This window comes from Dinoponera quadriceps, unplaced genomic scaffold, assembly GCF_001313825.1.
Source record: "Dinoponera quadriceps isolate SergipeBrazil2010 unplaced genomic scaffold, ASM131382v1 scaffold113, whole genome shotgun sequence".
Taxonomy (NCBI): Eukaryota; Metazoa; Arthropoda; class Insecta; order Hymenoptera; family Formicidae; genus Dinoponera; species Dinoponera quadriceps.
Window position 1 is genome coordinate 3,834,721 of NW_014554899.1, and position 19,988 is coordinate 3,854,708.

The 19,988-nt window shown below is 41.8% G+C and overlaps 1 protein-coding gene across 5 annotated transcripts in view; it reads left to right on the forward strand.

The window, feature by feature from the left end:
• Positions 1 to 15,279, forward strand: part of LOC106742586 (potassium channel subfamily T member 2) — a 157,569-nt gene extending 142,290 nt beyond the window's left edge. For 2 of the 5 annotated variants that reach the window (XM_014615697.1, XM_014615695.1), the window contains exons 16-23: positions 1,068 to 1,173; positions 1,326 to 1,453; positions 1,649 to 1,900; positions 3,903 to 4,074; positions 6,776 to 6,961; positions 7,310 to 7,441; positions 8,128 to 8,244; positions 11,712 to 13,441. In XM_014615697.1, the coding sequence (XP_014471183.1) occupies positions 1,068 to 1,173; positions 1,326 to 1,453; positions 1,649 to 1,900; positions 3,903 to 4,074; positions 6,776 to 6,961; positions 7,310 to 7,441; positions 8,128 to 8,244; positions 11,712 to 12,611 (1,993 nt within the window). In that variant the 3' untranslated portion in view covers positions 12,612 to 13,441. Of the gene's footprint in view, positions 1 to 1,067; positions 1,174 to 1,325; positions 1,454 to 1,648; positions 1,901 to 3,902; positions 4,075 to 6,775; positions 6,962 to 7,309; positions 7,442 to 8,127; positions 8,245 to 11,711; positions 13,442 to 15,218 lie in introns of those variants that run through there. The other 3 variants (XR_001374282.1, XM_014615694.1, XM_014615696.1) reach the window with 3 other exon arrangements.
• The last annotated feature ends 4,709 nt before the right edge of the window (positions 15,280 to 19,988 follow it).

The following is a 19,988-nucleotide window of genomic DNA, read 5'->3' on the forward strand; positions in this document are numbered from 1 at the left end:
CCGATGATACCGCACTCGTAACACTCGCGATACGAATCACCGATACCGTGCGGTCTGCCGGCGACGTGCTAACCACTCCGAGGATTAATAATGATCGAGGCTAAGTGTCGAAATTCCACGAGACGCTCGAGACCACGTATGTCGAGCGTCATCAATTTCCTCGCGCGATGCTTCCGAGCACTTTCAGCGCAATTAATCGTAGGTATAAATCGCAGTCGACGGCGACACGGATGTTATAAATGTTTTCCGGTCAGACATGACACACTATCGCGATATCAAGCACTATTTTCACACACGGTTTTCACCCCGCTTGGCTCGCGTGACGTGACGATACTCACGGGATTTCGGGAGGCGGTGTAAAACCACTCATACTTGTTCACCTGTCTTTTCTTTTCTCGCGTGACATTCGTCTTTGACTCGCGGAGATTCCAGAAAATCGACGAGCGACATTCGAGCTGAAATCGAGCCGTTGTGTTAACATCTCGCGAGTCTTCTAAAAAAATTACCGCACGTGCGGTCGTGGTCAGTCCAGTAAATCCAGTTTGACACTCGTGAATCAAACTGACCCAAGCCAAGAATTAAGATCCTACAGATTTTAAGTCTTGAATTATTGCACATATAAGCATAGAATTCTTTTCTCAAAGCATGCAAAAATTTTCACTTCTGATTGGAAAATCGATACATTATCCTCTCTTGTATCTCAAATTATCTATTTTAAAAATAACGACGAATTTTTGCGACGAATTTGTCAAATTTACTTCCTCTTGCATACTCAAAGCTATTATATATGTACACTGCGGATAAGTACATTTATATATAATTAAGTAAGGGCATATAAAACAGTTACCGAGTCTCTCCGAAGTGAGTAGCAAAAACTAAACGTGGTGGCGAAGGGTCAATGCAAAACGCGACGTGATCGACTCTATAGCGAGGAAAAAACACGTTCTCGGGTAGTCGCTCCTCGCCCTCCCAAGCGACGTCCGTTAATAAGAAACACGTCGACGGAATTTAGGTATCGTCGTCGCAGAGGCGTCGCGGCGCGTAATAGAGTTTCGACAATGTTGCAGGATCGTCAAGGGATTCCCGCCGGTTTCGCCCTTCATCGGAGTCTCGCCGACCTTGTGCTACCTCCTCAAGGAAAAAAAGCCGCTCTGTTGCCTTCAGCTGGCTCAGGTATATCTGGTGGACGATTTTTTTGTCAAAATATATAATACGAGTAAAAGAAGAGAGAGAGAAAGGAAAAAAAAACTTGGAAAAAATCCAAAAGCTCAAAAAATTTTCTTCTTACCGTCACTCACGATTCTCTCGATCGTTTTTTTCACCAGGTATGCCAGCATTGCACCTATAGGAACGCCAAGGAATACAATTGGCAGAACAAGACCATCATACTGGCGGCGGATTACGCCAGTAACGGGATTTACAACTTTATAATACCGTTGAGGGCGCATTTTAGGTAGTTATCGTATCCATTTTCGATGCTCTTAAACAATATCGTTCGGCGTAGTTCACGCACGCATGTGCGCGAGAATCCTTTCGTTTCCGCGACCGTACCAAGCGCTAAGGGTTAAAATGGTTAAGAGCTAGTCGTTGCTCGACAAGCGACGCGAGCGGAGTTGACGGGCAATTAACGAGCGGGGCCGTTTGCCAGGTCGAAAACGTCGCTGAATCCGATCATCCTCTTGCTGGAGAGGAAACCGGAAATCGCGTTTCTCGACGCGGTGTCCTACTTTCCGCTGGTCTACTGGATGCGCGGCTCCATCGACTGCCTGGACGACCTTCTGCGGGCCGGCATCACTTTGGCCGAGAACGTCGTGGTCGTAAACAAGGAGCTCAACAATTCCGCCGAAGAGGACACGCTGGCTGATTGCAACACGATCGTCGCAGTGCAGACTATGTTCAAGTGAGTTTTCTTCCGCACTTATCGCCTCCCCGCCGGGGAGTCATCCGGCGAAAGGCGTGTCGCAGTGGTTCACGGCGAGCTTCCGAGTTTTCTCGTCACGAGAGACATTCGCGTTGACATTTTTCCTGAAGCGCACTCGGAAATTCGCCATCACCTCGTGCGCGCGCACGCGATCTTCGCGCTGACGTCCGCCTTGGTATTTCGTCTAAAGCACGCTCTGAAACATGCGATCACCCCGCGTCTTTCTTCCCAAAGCAGAAATGTATTTAGTCGATGAAAAGTACGGTTGAAGTCAAGTCTACGTCGTGTGAAAATCAATGTTCGATTTGATATTTATAAGACTTCATCGCGCTATCTAGAAGATATTATTTAGATGTTAAGCTAGTCGTTATCCAATTTATGTCATGTCCATATCAAGTTGAATATAACGATTCGACTTGGATATGATACTGGCTAAGTACCGACTAGATCGTCAATAATCGGTCAACACCTATCTATATCTCTTCTACATAAATAGCTAGATATTGACTATATATTGAAATGATATTAACGAAATATCACATAGATCTGTCGCAGCGTTGATTCTCTTTTACATCAATAACAAATGTAGTGGTCATTAAATCGAATAGCCCAAAAAATCAATCGTCAATATCGAATCGATTATCCACTTGTGAACCCGGGGAATCCGAAACTTAGGTAGTTAGTACAGGCTAGATGAAATTTTCTAGCTCGTTATTAGTTCATTACTAGCAGATTAGAACTGGAAAGATAGATTCACTGCATGCGTTGGTCGACAGACTAATCCGACACGCACATCATAACATGTTAAATATGCTTATGTTCTACCAAAATAACTAAATAGTATGTCGACACACAGAAAGAGAAATATTATTGTATTGGGAGAAAAAGCTATTATTCAGTTTATTATTCTTCTTTTAAGAGTAATAGTTATCTTGAACAAAGATATTTTTTTAATAATAATATTAAAATACACCTATCACAAGTATAAGAAAAATGTTTATTATCATTTATACAGAAGAAAAATTCTTTTCGCTTTTCAAAAATATTATAAACTTTATCGAAGACAAGTTACATTCGGTTAATTTGAATGAGTAAACCGAAATTTTAGTTCTAGTGTTTTAAAAATTAATATACTTAATTGATATATTAAACCTATTAGGATTCAGAATATATTTTGAATAAATTGGATGCTTATAATGAACTTACGATATATTTTCGGATATAAACTTATGAAATAAGTGAAGCAAAATTTTTTCTATAAAAAAGGGGATATTATCCCACGAATAAATAAATAAATAAATAAATAACAAAATTTACTTGAATGCATTATATATTTTTCTGTGTATACAGCTGCTGCCGCGATAGGTTCTTATTGATCGGTCTATCTTTTGTGGTTTAGCCATTGTCTAGCCATTACATATCAAATATGATAGAACAGATGGCACTGTCTATTCAAAATGTATGATCTAGCTACTATATATTTATGCATAATATATAGCAGCTGTATATATATATATATATATCTACCTATAATATATGTGTCACATTTAAAAATGAGGTGGCATATTAAAGTTGAAGGTACATAAGGTTGAGGTATATTATTTCATAGGAATCTTAAGAAAGGGTTAATCTAAAATCTCAAGTGAGCATTATAATACTGCTTGGTAACTAATTAAGATTTCCCTCTCGTAATTGTAATTTTTTTTAACCGTCAACTAACTTATTTATCTAGCCATTATCCACTATCCAACCACCGAGAGAAGTGAGTGTTGCGTTACTAGCTAACAGCGACCTTAGACCCAAATTTACTACCTCTTAGACACCCACGCGAGGTTCAGTTTCCACTATGGTTGAATCCCGGCTAAATACGTGCGATCTCCACGTTGATGACGCGTTGACGTCCGCCGTGCTTCACCTCTCGAATTTCTCGATTCGCCGAGAGAAGCGAACGAGAGAATAAAATCATTTATTCTCGGAACAGATTCTTCCCGAGCATAAAGAGCATCACGGAGCTGTCCCAGTCGAGCAACATGCGCTTCATGCAGTTCCGGGCGCACGACAAGTATGCACTGCATCTCAGCAAAATGGAAAAGGTACTCCTCAGTGCTACTACCGATGACAACTACTCCGATGAGCCTCCGATGGGCTCCCCGGTAACACGATATCACTCTCTGACCTCTCTGATTGATAATGGATTGACTGATTGTTGAATTGATTGATCGATTAACTACCAAACATCTCCGACGTTGTTGTCGCTCTCGTGCCGCGACTTAGCCGCTCGTCGAGTCCCGAGCCACTCGACGACTCAAAAATACGTCTCATCAATCACAGGATCTTTCTCCTCCTCCTCCTCCTTTTCCTCCTTTTTCTCTTCCTCCTCATCGTATGAGCGTATTAAATTCGCGATCGGCAAACAACAATCGGCGATAATGGGAGAAACGACGCGAGCTCGAGGGAATACTATCTCCTTCCCCTCTGTATTCACACTTCACCTTGCGCGCCGAACATGTATATACATTTTTCGACGCGGCTTTTATACGAATCTAATTTCGAACGGATGTAACACTCGCGGTTACGGCAGGGACTCAGGAGATACGCGTCCCGAGACTCCGTGCGATCGCCGATCTCGTAAAGTCTCGCCGCCGTCGTCGTCGTTGGGAGCAAGCGGAAAGAAATTACGAGAGTAAAGTCGCTCCGCGCGGAAACCACTTTGCTCTAAGTGCTGCTTTTGTCGTGTTGCCGCCGCCGTTGTTGCTGCTCTCATTGCGTGGCTTGTCAACTTGGTCGACGCCTTCGCGTGGCGTCACTTTGTTTCACATTGAGCCGTGATATCGAGAGATATCGCGCGCGATGAGAAAACCGAGACAAATTCTTTTTAATAGAAGCCCGAAGAGAGGCGAATGAACGCCCGTGGCGACGTAATCGCATTACGCGTCTCGTTATGTTCTCTCGTCGGCCTCCCGACGCTGGGCTCTATTGCGTACCACCCGACGAGATGAATTCTCATTCCCCGGCAGAATAACGGGTCCTCAGGATCGGATTAGAAAACAGCCGGGCGGCAATAATCGCCACGATGAGCACGAATTAACGGGCGCGAATCGAACGCTCGCGAGTTGAACGGCCGCGCGAGTACGCCCATCGCGAGAGCGACGAGAACGTGGAAAACACTGATGACTCTTTAAGAACCATCTAGTAGAGGTAGTAGTCGCTTAAGTAAATCTCGATGCATGGGTCACGATGATTCTAATTAGAATCCTTTAAGTAAGAGCCTGGCCACCTTCGACTTTTTGATTAGAAATGACATCCGGTTCGTCAATAGACTCTCTTTATCTATGAAGAGTGTTTACGTAATAAAACATTTTTTGTTTAAAACGGCTCACTGAAATTTTGAGCTACTTTAACATGAGGAATGTATCAATAAGTACACAAATATAATGTTAAATTAATGCATTTACCATGTTAAAATAATACAAAATTTCAGTGGACCGTTTCAACACAAAATTTGTTACTGTGTACAATATATTGAATTTAGACATATTTTTCTAAAGATATATAATACACACACACGCGTGCGCGCGCGCGCGCACGCACGCATGTACGCACGCACATACACATATTCGTACACATGAATTATATATATATATATATACGAGGTTGGGAAGAGAGAGAGAGAGAGAGAGAGAAAGAGAGAAAATTATTCGTTACTTGTAACGCCGTTTATTTTTTCCAATATGATTTAAATGATTTAATAACGACGATAATGCGTTAGTGTAATAAAAAGTCAAGAGTAACGCGTTACTCCCAACTCTCTCTCTTTATATATATATAGTATTATTTATAAAAATAAATGTTTAATTTCTTAGAAATCAATTTTTTTTATTACTTTATTATTATTTACCTCTTATCTTAGAACGCCATTTAATTACAAATGGTTCCTTTTTCTGACAATCCTGAGTTCTGTCATTTTTTATCAAAAGGAACTAAATCAATTGGTAAGAAGTGGCCGAGATGGCCAAACTTTTACTGAGGGACTTTAATTCTGATCTGGTTAGACACACTCATACACAATGTACATAAATTCCACTTTGTCTCGATACATACACATATTCCTATATATAGTAATGGTGAACTTATGCGACAATTGTTTTCTCTTCAGAGTTCCTTGATCTTTGATCGCGCGGCTAGCATGGTGACTCATGCCTTGAAATCGATGCCTTATGCTTACGTAGATTAGATGGTCCTCCTGAGTGGAGTATCACGATATAGCATAAGTTTTCTTTACTTTCTCACCTTATGCAAGCGTATATTTCTTTTCGTGTGTCGTATCTGCCGCATGACACGTTATGCTGATCTCTGCTATCACATTCGGTAACTCTCCCACGATTTCTGAATCTCGATTTTTTAGTGCTATGCTAAATGTGACGGATGTGCTAGTTCCAAAGTTGCATTGTACATAACAATCATTCGTGGATTTGCTTCTCTCTCTCTCTCTCTCTCTCTTTCTCACATAAAGTAATTAACTGGATGGACAAATTGTTCTATAAATCACGCAATCACATCTGTGGCTTAGAGCTGGGAACAACGGGCTGTGCGGTTCGAGCGAAAATCGGTGAATGCAATCCACACCATGGGCAGAACTAAACAAAGCGAGTCGATCGATGTCGGTCGACGATCGCGATAATGCGTGTAGACAAACCATTGTAGCATCGCAAAATGCTCGAAACGCCGTCGACCGTTTCAGCCGTAAGCTACGGGTACATCGATACAAGTCTCATTACTCGTTAACTATCACTCTTGTCGGCCGAAATCTGTGCACCACGATGCGTTTATGCGTTAACCGTGTACTGTTCGCAGAGGGAAAAGGAAAGAGGATCCCACATATCGTACATGTTCCGACTGCCGTTCGCCGCCGGTAGCGTCTTCAGCGCCTCGATGCTGGATACTCTGCTTTATCAGGCCTTCGTCAAAGATTACGTGATAACGTTCGTCAGGCTGTTACTGGGAGTGGACCAAGCGCCGGGATCCGGATTTCTCACGTCGGTAAGCGGTCTCGCTTTTTAAATCAATCCCGCTAATAATCGGAGACTATCCAATTGAAAATTATCCGGTTGCAATAAACTAAATAGTTAGGAACTATCCAGTTGTAACAAACAACTATCTAATCGAAAACTATCCAGTTGTAATAAACAAATATTTGAAAGCTATCCAGTTATAATAAATAACTGTTTAATTAAAAACTATCTAGTTGTAATAAAAAAACTATTTGAAGGTATCAACTTGTAATAGTTGAAAGTTGTCTTGTTGTAATAAATAATGATCTAGTCGTAACGAAAAAAGAAGCAGGAGAAGAAAAGAAAGAAATCTAATCCACGACGACGATGATCGCAGATGCGCATAACGAAGGACGACATGTGGATAAGGACATACGGCAGGCTGTACCAAAAGCTTTGCTCGACCACCTGCGAGATCCCGATCGGCATATACAGGACGCAGGACACCACGGTGGCCGATTCCTCGCACGTAAGCACGATTTCTCACCTCGTCAGCAGCAGCGAGTGCGAGTGAGCTAGCCAGAGTAGTTTGTTCACTTACTTGTCTGTATACTCTCTCATAAGAACAGGAAAAGATCTTTGAATGGCGGCTGTGAGTAGCGCGCATGGTTGTGCTCTCGCTCTCTCTTTCTCTCTTAGTTTCTCGTCCTCCTCTCGTTCAACCAGCCCATTATCTTTCTCTTTGTCATTCCTCGGCCCGATCCTCGGCGCGCTCGTAAGTTTTATTCTCTTTTTTTTTCTTTCTAATTCGCGGGACCGAGGCGAGCGTTTTGCATCTTGACGAACTGACTCCTTCATAGCACGTTGTCTCGCTCTTTCCCCGTCCTGTCGACCGGCCGTCTCTGAACGTCTCTTGCATCGTGCTAGACTCTTGCATCGTGCTAGACTCGCTCGCGACACGCTTGTCTCGTGCGGTAATTTCGATCGCGGCCGATGATCGAATTATAGTTCGCCGACCGATACAACTCCATCCACCGGTGCAATTATACCGTGCCCACCACTCATCTATGATTCGCTAAACATGCACTGCGCTCGGGGTGATAGACGCGAGAGGTGCGGCGCGCGCGCGGAGTCCGCGGAGCCAGTGCGAAAATCGCTCCTCGGTATTGGCGAAGCGCTATCATTAATAAGGGTAGAAATTGCTTGTCGTTTTAGCAGGGCGACTCAGACGCGGAAAGCGACGCCGGCGTCGGTGTGACGTACAAGGTGCGTCATTCGGCGGCAGCATCGTGTCTTGCGAATTGCGCCACCCGCGACAAGGGTGCATCTGCTGTGAGTAAAACGTCGACGGTGGCTGTTTTCTTCTTCTCCTCCGGCCGTTTTGTGTGTAACTCCGCCTGACTCTACCACCGCCTCTTTGTCTCTTACTTTCTTTCTCTATCGTTATCATTCTGTCTCACTTTTTCTTTCTTTCTCTCTGCCGATATGTCTTCTCTCTGTTTCTTTCTCTCTCTATCTCTGTCTCTATCTACTTATCTGCCTGCACGGAGAAAAATCATTTAGAGGAACAGCAAATTTTATACTGTCGTAGCGACTAAATAAATTTATAGGATGTCCCTTATGTATGCTGTCCAATATTTTAAATTGATTTTTGAGGTCATTTTATGAAGAAAAGTTCGTATGAACTATGTTATCGTATGGACTTTTCCTCATAAAATGACCTGAAAAATTAATTCCTAAAATATTGGACAGTATACTTAACTCTCCGCCGGCAACGTGTAATTTAATACTTTCTGTTTGCGATATTATAAAAATCTGAACAAATTCTCGTATACTTTTGAAAGCTTCAATAACAAGTTTTTACAATTATAGAAATCAGATTATATTTATTTTTTAGAAATTGGAATTGGAACAGAAACATCAAAAAATGAGATTTCGATTAAAAATGTATAACTTTTATATGAATGAAAAAGACAAACCCTTTCAGACTATAATACTTAAGGGTATACTTCGGAAAAAAATAGTACAATGATATGTTAGTTCTAAAAAGTTGAATTATTTGAACACCTGATAATTAATTAATTAATTTTTTGGAGAAAGAAAATAAAATTTCATTTGAGAAAAAACATAAAATCAGTTAATTTTTATCAAAATTGGTGTATATATGCAAAAATACAAAAAATAAAAATATTTATAGCACAGTCTATACGATAATGCGTGCTGTGTTTTTCGCATTAGTTTAGCAATGAACAGCAATATATAATTTTTTTTATATTTAAAAAATATGTAAAACATCAAGAGATCTATCTACAAAAAAATCTTTATATTTTTGTCGAGATCAGTAAAAAAGTGATGTAAGACACCGAAAAATCTATTTTAAGCTTTATATATACATTGAAATTAATAAAAACATGTAAAATACGAAAAAGTCCAAATTATTAATTATTAAAATATTTACGTTGTCTACAGAAGGGACAAACGTGTATTCTAACTGTTCTTATTAGAAAATGAATAGCTGGATATTGGCGTGCACACGCATAATCTCACTATTTTTTAAGATTGAAATACTAAACCACGTTATTTATCAGTTATTCTAGAACACACAATAAAAAAATCGACGGGGTCTTCAAAGACCCACGTTGCCGGCGAATGGTTAGAAAACATTCTGTATATTTATTTGCTGCAACATAAAAAAAATGTATTGTCTCTCTACATTATCTTTCGCCGTATATCTATTTCTCTCTTTCCCCCTCTTTCTTTCCTCTCATTCACATCTGATGGACGTCCAGATCGTCTGCCGCAGCACAACAGCGCATGCGAAACGCCGTGTCGTTGCATCCCCGACCGACCACGTTCTTACCAGGGATCTTCGAACGCCCTCGCGGGCTCGAAGCTATATTCTTATATTTCACATAGATTTAAGGACAGCCGAATGTGACGTCCGGCCGATATCGAGAGAAGGTGGCTGCGACGAAGGTGGTGGTAGCGGACGCTGCGACACGTCGCCGCAGCAGCAGAGTTTGTTAAACCACTTGTTGCATGCATGACGCATGGTGATAATAAATGTGTGTGTGTGTGTGTGTGTATATATGTGCCTGTCCAATTTCGATCTCGTCGCACACAACGGTGTTCAGCGAACAGTAGCTAACCGTTTCGGAAAGCTTATTATCATCGTACAATAGCGGATACGTACAATTAGCGGATTGATAGCAATCTCCGATGCGCGATTAATGTCCTTACTTGAATACACGACGATGATATCGATTCGAAAACGAAGTCACGTTGTCAATCGTCGACTTAAATTCAGCTCGAGACAACAAAATTGATCAATGATTTAGACGGACGGTCGTTATCTCATCGGAAAACAGACAGTCTCATCTCTCGAATGTATTTTGTTTCACGTCTCTACGACTCTTCTATGCGGAGATATCGACGAGCGGCAAATCCTTTGTCGGAGACGACCCCGGGTACAATGTTGCGCCACTGGCTCTTTGTAATCGAGTGCGTCGTCGTTTTTGGACGTAGAGTCAAGTGCGACGCGTGAACGTACGCAATTTGGCCTGTTCTTTTTAGTTGAACTGGCTGCACTAGTTCAAGAAATTTATATACACATTCAAGCGTATGTGCGAGATTCTCACGCTTCAGTGTGCGTAAATTTCTTGAACTAGTGCCAGACAATTCAATTGAAAAGAATACGCGTGCTGCCGTGGCGACACACAGAAGCGCCGCTTATAAAAACTCGAAACTCTTTAAACGCCTGTATCTCAGCGAAAAATGTGCGTAGGAACGTGAAACAAACGCCATTCTCTTTAGCTTTTCGCGCAGCACACGTCATCGTGTATGTTCTTGTCATAACACATGTTCATATGTGTAATTTCGACACGCACGGTGAAAAATTTTGTGTTAAATTTAACACATTTCACATGTTCCAAACAGTTCACACAAATTTTTGTGTGTTAATTTAACATAAGGGTAGTGAATATATTAACAAGTAACATAAATATTATGTCAGAAAAATATACAAAATTAATATCCATCACATGTTAACGACACTGAAGTACAAAATGTATTATTATAATATTATAATATGTGTCATTTTACAAGCATTATTTTAACACTTACACGTGTTGAATATCGATCCAACACAGAAAATATTGAGTAAAATAAACACAATATATTAAATTAATGTACGAGTACGGAAGTATGCAAGCATAGGTAATAAATACCTTAGAAACGATACGGTAAAAATTATTGAAATTCCTGTTATGCATTGTTAATTCGATTAACTTTTGTATCATGTATATGTTATAGATTTATTTTATATTTGGTCAAACGCACTCGAGTTTCTTTAAGACAAAAATTTCAACACAAGTCTCAGACAGAAATTTCAACAAAATGTCTTTCACTGTGCCTGTTACGCGCGATGTATCGTTGTGATACAGAGAGAAAGAGAGAGATGCCGGAACGCAATTGGACAAATAAAAAATATCTCGCAAAAAGTATATGCAAAGTTTGCATCGCACAACGTATGGAGTTTCACGCGCAACACGTTCGGGAAGTTCCGCGAGACAATTTCCTCCGTAATCAATCATCATTTTTCCCAAACAATAGGCGCGCGTCGTAATTTCATGAGCCGGTCCGTTATTACAGAGCCAGCGCGAAATTCCATATAGATATTCGGAAACGAGAAGAGAAAAAAATCGGCATAACGATCGATGCGTGACCCACCTCGCGTCGATATCGCCTGTCCGTCTATGCGCGACGCAGCCCCGCTGATTTCTTTTTCATATGCCCGCCAGTACTCGGTGAGCCTCGGCGACGAGGCGCGCGACAACCACGCGCAGCAGATCGAGCGGGCGGAGATCGCGAACCTGGTGCGCTCGCGGATGGAGTCGCTGAACCTGCCGATCGCCGACTACGACGACGTCTCGGAGAAGCGCAACAGCCTCTCCTACGTAATCATCAACCCGAGCTGCGACCTGAAGCTCGAGGAGGGCGACATCGTCTACCTGGTGCGGCCCAGCCCGTTCTCCGCGCAGAAGACCTTCGAGCGGCACAACTCCCGGCGCAAGAGCAACATCAGCTTCTGCTCGGCGCAGCTGGTGTCGCAGATGAGCGCGGCGGTCGCGGCGGCCAGTCTGCAGGCCGGTGCGCCGACCAGCCGTCGTGGCTCCAGCATAGGACTGGCGAGAGCGCCGCCGTTGGGCACAACCAAGTCAAACTCATTATCCTTACCCGACAGCCCGACCGTGGCGGGCACTCTACGCGGTCGGTCCAATTCACTGAGGGTGGTCGACGACATCCTGCTGCGGCGCAGCAATTCCCTGAGGCAGGGTCTCACGACGACCAGGCGGAAGAGCAGCCTGGAAGACATCGGTCTGGGCGCGCTCTCCCATCATACCAACCACAATCCGATCAAGATCGCGTTGAACGGCTCGATCGGCCTAGAGGTGACGCCGCCGGAGGAGGGCTCGCAGGGTGGCGGTGCCAGCAACACCGGTATCCTCGACGTCGGCTTGCCCTCCATGCCGGAGCTGAACGCGGCGTTGGGGCCCAGCCTCGGCGCAGGCCTCGGTGGTTCTTTGGGCGGACTTTACGACCCACCGTCTCTGCAGTGCCCGATGGGCTCGCCCTGCCAGTCGCCGCAGTTGCAAGGCGCCACGCAGGACCCACAGCACATACAGGGGACGATAGTATGATATAACCTAATGTGGGGACGCAGGCTCTCCGGCGTGGCGCGTAACAAGTGGCTGTAGCGTTCCCACATGGCGTTCAGGGCTGAGCGACGAGAACGGCGATCGTAGCGAGTCGTAGGGAGAGAGAGGAGGGCGTACACGACCAACGTGCTAATGTCTGTCGTCGGACTGACTGATCCGCGGAACGAGGTGTGCAACCACCGTACAAATACCGTCGTGACGGCTAAGCGTCGGAGAATCGTCTCTTGCGATGCTTTCCTCGGCTGAGGTGAGTTTGGCGCGAGAAACCGCCAGAGGCGAGATCAGCCCGCCTCGGTCGATTGTGACCGGAAGCGCGAACTTTATGAACCGAATCGTGTTACCGACCGTGAGTCGAGGATCGCGTCGACAGTCACAAATTAGAATCAAAAGATTCCGGCTTCTTTCGCGCACGGAGAAAGATCATTTAGGAGAGCAAATTTTATGCTGTCGTTGCAAATAAGGGGATATACAGGGTATTTCTTAATATTGTCCGACTAGTTTCGAGCGCAAAACTCAAAATCGCAAGGCGTGCAGTCGTGTGTACAGAATATAAATCCGAACACGAAACAAACCATGTGTCCAACGAAAGGATGATGGCATCTACATTTACCTTTTCATGCGTATTCCATATCTCATGTGTCATCTAATGTAAACATTCTTGAGAAATTGATATGATAAAAACTATAATTATGCATGGACCAGCTTTCCAATATATCACGTAAATTATATGTAAGTCTGATCATTTTATAATAAATACATAATTGTTCATTTTGTTTTTCTTTTTATTAATATATATTGTGCACAAATGATAATTTATTGTTTCCATTCAATGTTTTTATAAGTTGTTCATAAAATAATAATTATTTCATTTATTGAAATCAATACCCATGTATGGTGACGCGGAAGTTTATAAGTGTTAGATATTTTCCAATATTTCATAAGTTGATTTTTCAGGTTATCTTATGAAGAACTGAACGTATGTTCACATATGAACACTTCTACTTAAAATGACTTGAAAAACAATTTTTTAAATATTGGATAGATATAAGAGGTAGTACTATTTGCGATATATTCGAAGCTTCAAAACTTCGGTATAATTCGACATTTGACGACAAAATTCGAAAATTCGAAGTCGAATTCTTCGAAGCTTCGAATTCTACTCGAAGATTTGAAATATCGAAGTTGTTAATAGAACTAATTCTGGAAAGTGCAAAAAGAATCTATATAAACGCGTAATATTTCTAGAATATTATATGAATATTATTTAATATTTTTATTTAATATTTAATTAAAATAATATTTTTATAATATTCTAAGAATGTTATGTAAGCTATTTCTTAATGTTATAGGAATGTTCCATTGATGTTATATGTCCACATTCAATATTCTTGGTGTATTATAAAAATATTCTTAGAATATTAAAAAGAAAATAACATAATAATAATATAGGAAAATATATACAAATAAAAAAAAATATATATAATGTATATGTGTGTGTGTGTGTGTGTGTGTGTGTGTGTGTGTGTGTGTGTGTGTGTGTGTGTGTGTGTGTGTGTGTGTGTGTGTGTGTGTGTGTGTGTGTGTGTGTGTGTGTGTGTGTGTGTGTGTGTGTGTGTGTGTGTGTGTGTGTGTGTGTGTGTGTGTGTGTGTGTGTGTGTGTGTGTGTGTGTGTGTGTGTGTGTGTGTGTGTGTGTGTGTGTGTGTGTGTGTGTGTGTGTGTGTGTGTGTGTGTGTGTGTGTGTGTGTGTGTGTGTGTGTGTGTGTGTGTGTGTGTGTGTGTGTGTGTGTGTGTGTGTGTGTGTGTGTGTGTGTGTGTGTGTGTGTGTGTGTGTGTGTGTGTGTGTGTGTGTGTGTGTGTGTGTGTGTGTGTGTGTGTGTGTGTGTGTGTGTGTGTGTGTGTGTGTGTGTGTGTGTGTGTGTGTGTGTGTGTGTGTGTGTGTGTGTGTGTGTGTGTGTGTGTGTGTGTGTGTGTGTGTGNTCTTTCTTAAATATTACTAGAAATGGACATATAACCATCTATTGATATTCCAGAAATATTATATTATTCCATAATATTATTTAATATTAAATAATATTACGCGTTTAAAGAGAATGCTATGCAATTAATATCAATATCTTTAGCACAATTTTGAGATTTGTTGTCTAGTTTAAAACAAAATGAATGAAGGAGCACAAATAACAAATAACAAATCTCGTTAATTTTATTTTAAAATAAATGCAAATTTTGCCATGATATGCAACAGCATAACACAATGCAAGAAAAAATTACGTTCTTTAAGACAGTAAATATTATTTACTATACTTGCAAAAAAAACACATATTTTCCAGTTCTTGAAGTTTCGAAACATTCAAACATTCGAACATTCGAATATTCTAATATTTAAATATTATTATTATATTTCAAATTTTCGCACTTAAAAATTTTATTATTCGAATATAATGTGTCGAAGGTTTCAGAAATTCGAAACTTCGAATATAATTTCTAGCTCTAGACAATATAGCAAAGAAACGCCCTGTATATTCATTAATTCGCTACGACAATGTAAAATTTGCTGTTCCTGCCGATAATTTTCCACCGATTTTCCGCAGCGTGCTGCCGCTCCCACCCCAACTTACTTACGGTAGTTCCTTTCTTTCGCTTGCGTTTGCGGCGGCGCGACAATTCGTGGACCTAAGCCCAGAGTAAGTAAGTATATCGAATCGTAACTGTGATACGTCGGACCCGCTGACATTCCTCGCGCGGAAGCGCGTGGACCGCGCTGTGGCTTCGCGGTGGCTCCTCGTCGCCAGAAGTTCTCAAACGCTGCCCAGTGTCAACGATGCGCGAGAAGTTGCGTCGACGCGCCAGCCGGGATGTCAACGCGTGCGTTATCTTGCTTGCCGAAGGGTTGTAAATTATTACATTGTTGCGAGAGCTTCGATTCGGCGTGTATACTTTACCTTTTGTAACTCGTACCTGTAGCGTGCTGCGTTCTCAAAACGTTTTACTCTCTAGACGTCGCCTCTCTGGCGTCCCGACGTCCGTGCGTGCACGATTCATCGTCATTCGACGCGCGGCGTGAAGCCGGCGCGAAAGAAGCGCGCGCGGCGACCGACGAGCGTGTATCCCGCGACTCACTCTCTGAGAAGAGACTTGAGAGCGTCAGATATATATTATATATTGTCGTGAAGCGATGCGTCATTTTCTAGACACTGAAATTAATCTCCGGCGCACGCGCCGTGCCCGTCGTCAAGCCACGAAGCAGTCTATTCTGCGTACCTTAGCCGATACACGACGACAACAAAGGCGAGAGAAATATTTTAATGATGTAACGCGAAATACGGGGGGCTGTTAATATACATCCTACTGCTCGAATAAAGACATTTAAAGACGTATCGAAGCATCTGCGAGGAGCGAAAGCAATAGGGATCTTTCTTCTTTCTGCTCCTTCGTTGGCACGTCTCCAAATTAGCAGGCGCTCTCGCGGAACTTATTAAACACTGTCTGATCTCACCGTCTTGTCGATGCCAAAGAAGCTTTCTTCTAAGAGATACCTTGCAATTCTATGATTAACGTCTCTCACTTTTGTCAATAATTCATCTATTTTCTCGTTACATCATTTCCGTCTTCTCGACTCTCAGGCCGAAGTCGACTCATTATATGGTCGGCATCATGTATGTTGTACCGTCCCCTACATCGAAAATTAGATGATTTTCAGCCTACACAAGCAGACATAAAGTCGAAACCGTTATAATCAGAGCCATTGTATATCTATATCTTATATATCTTATATTATAATTATTGTTACTTATGCGATTATCAACCTTATGGGCTATGATATAAGGCTGAAAATCGTATAATTTCCTGTCTACTGAATGGTGTAATCAGCGGGGCATGTATGCTACACCATTTCCCGGGTCGAAACTTTTTACCGTTATACAATTTGTAGCCTTTCACATGTACACACAAAATCGAAGGCTATTATAATTAGAACCATTATAATCCTGTCGTTATAACTAGAGTTACTTCTGCGATTTTCAACCTTATGTGTAAGGCTGAAAATCGATGTAACTCTGCGTCTAAGGAATGATACAACACACACGACACCGACTGTGCATGACCGCTCGTCCGTCGTCCATCCCACAAAGTTCTCACGAAACGCGAGAACACAACCAGAGACGTTTTCCGCCAGGCAGTGGTCTGAAAGTAAAAATTTTCGGCCAAAATTCTGAATCTTGATAAAAATGATTTTGTACGCGTAAAACATGTCTTTAAAGGAGAAAATTAGCTATTTATAAGTGACTCGATATTTATCCCGCTTCTTTTTTAGATACATACGAAATAACTCTATTTTCTTAATAATAGCTTCTCCTAAAAGCTATGTTATTTACAATATTCTTGAATAGTAAAAGAATTTACATAATTTTGGGAAGAATTTTGCATCATTTATTATGAATACTTTAATTTTCTGATTCTTTCCAAATCTTATATAAAGTTCGATGAAACATGTTACACAGATCTAAAAAAAAGATCACTTATTTTCAAAAAGCATAAAATGAATATAACAGATTTTGATAGTGTAAATGTTGACTATTATTATATAACTGTAGTTTACTTTTCAGAAACTTTCAGAAACTCGTAAAACTTTTCTCGAAGTATTAGCAAGAAAACACTTTTCCATTGTAAGGTGACGCTTATTTCAACCACAAATCTAATTATTGTCTTGCTTCAGAAATAAAAAGAACACAACATAATAAGAAATTATTTACTTCGTGCATGCTCTTTTAGTATATTAAATACATATAATACTACCATATACTACTATTTAAAATAATATATGTAGCACAATTTTGACAATGCGACACCTGTGACTAAAGATTACCTTTGAGTAATCAATATTTTTAACACCACATCTACCGATGAGTGATAAAAGAATAATAAACGATAACGATTTACGATTATCTGACGATTATAAGACATTATAAAACCGCGTTTACATCACCTTGAGGTGATAAAAAACTCTTGGCCGAGAAATATCAATCTCAGACCACTGTGAAGGCGCACTTCGATTCCTATGTAGCGTCGCGCTCCAGCGATGTCGAGTGCGAATAATTTTATATTAGCGAGACTTAATAACGCGCGTCGAAAGAGAGTCTATTGTATACATATTACAGGTACGATGTATGACCATTTTAATCATATCACACGCGAGAAAGAGAGAGAGAGAGATAGAGATAGAGTCTCGCTCGCGGAAAATCTCACCGCGAGTTATATACCCTACGTATACATATTAAAGGATAGAACACAAAGAGTATTTTAGAAAAGACTCTCAAGTGCTTAGGACTAAAACGCGCGTACGTCGTGACTTTAAAGCGTGACTGAGATGTGAGAGAGATTGTCCCACGTTGGATTACAGTGTCGCGTCGCAGGACGATCGTCGACCGCGAATTCCCCGCGCCGACGCCGGGGAGAGACCGGCGACACGTCGACATCTCTGAGCGAAACGCGCGAACGAAGCCGCGGACAAAATTACGAGGTAGACTCGAGTCCCGTTCGCGGACGAACCACATACGAGAAACTATTAGCGTTACTATTACTATTACTACTACCGTTATTACTAATACTACTATAACTACTACTTCTTCTTCTTCTTCATCATCTTCTTCTACTTCTTCTTCTGCTCCGTTTACTCTTGTATTAGTTTCAGTCTCAATCCGCGTCTCCTGGGACGCAAGTCGTCCCACGGAACGTTGGTTAGTTAGCGCGTGAGCACGATTGTTCCCGCTTGATTTCGACAATCCGTTCGATCAGTCATTAGTCGGAAGGACGCACAGGAAAAAGGAAGATTAGCTTGCACACGGAGAAAAAGATTTTGCTGGCACAGCAAATTGTTGGTTGTTATAGGGACAAGTAAAGAAATCCGGTCGGATAGCGAAAAAGATTTGTTAAGACTTATTAATTACTATTCGCTGGATATGTAGGCGGAAAAGAAGAAAATAATTCGGTTACGTCAACTAAATTTTATCGCTGTCACAATGACGCCGGTTTTGCCACAACAGCAAAATTATTTTTCTCCATGCACAGTTAAAAACCAGCTCCCATAGGTAGAAATTAGCTCCATGTAATACGACTGAAATTTAGTTAATTTTAAACCAGATTTAGCTCATTTTCTGTCCCTGAATTTGTATACGGAGAAAAATATTTTGCTGGCACAGCAAATTTCTCAGTTACTATACGGATGGCGAAAAGATTTGTTTGCAACAGCGAACAAATTTATTGGGACAGACTTGTCGAGAGTATTAATTGCTATTTGCTGGATGTATAGATAGAGCAGCATAATTTGGTTGTGCCAACTAAACATTTTACTACAGTAAAGTAAGAGTAAAATTATTTTGTCCGTGTAACAAATATTTTTGCTGTCCGCATAATAAAAATGAGAAATTTTCTGTGCCAGGGAAATATATTTTTCTGCATATTTTTAGCTGCCACAGCTAAGAACCCGGTTTGGTGACTAAATTTCAGTTGTATCGTACAGACAGCTAACTCCCTTTTGCCGTATGCGAGAGTCGTTCGCAACGAAATGTATCGGCCGAGCCAACGATTAACACACAGCCGGCGCGACCGGCTACGATAGGATATCTAATTTTTCCATGCGATGCCGCGCGATCACGGCGCTCGCGGCCAAATGCAATCGTTCGTTGACCAATTTACACGTTTCTTCGACCAAGCGAGTCTTATTATCCAGTACCTGCTTCGATATTGCTTTCACTTTAAGCCTGGCGCGCCCAGCTCGCGGCCTCCGTTGGACGCGCGCATTAATCTGTCGCGAAGCAGCTTTGCCGCTTTTTAAGTAGCTTTAACCGTGTTCGTGATAATTAGGGATTAAAACAGAAAGCCGGACATTCACGAGAGCTCGTACATTAGCTCGTGCACGAACGAACGTGAGGCGCGAAAAGCTGGAAAGTTGCTTCGCGGACTGCGAGATCAGCCGAATGACACCGACGACAGATTAAGTGAATACGATAATTCGTTAGGCGAGAGAGATGAAAGGCGCGAGAGGGAGGGCGGGGGGAGGAGCAGGTCTTGAATTCGCTGGTGTCAAATCAAAATGTAAGATAAACAACACTACGCGTAGTTTCCCTCGCGAAGACACGCTTGCGCAGTTTTCGCGCTCCTCTCGCGACTGAGAAATCCGGATAACGATCGTGTAACTTTTCCCTGCACGGAAGAAATAAGTCCGTCGGTGTAACTAAATTTTCCGTTGACTGGGACCAGAAACGAAAAGTCGGTTGTAAGAACAGAAAACTTCCTGTAGGAGGTTTCTGCTCGATTAATTGCTCTCGATTTGCCAATCAAATGTTAACACTATGCTGCTCGAT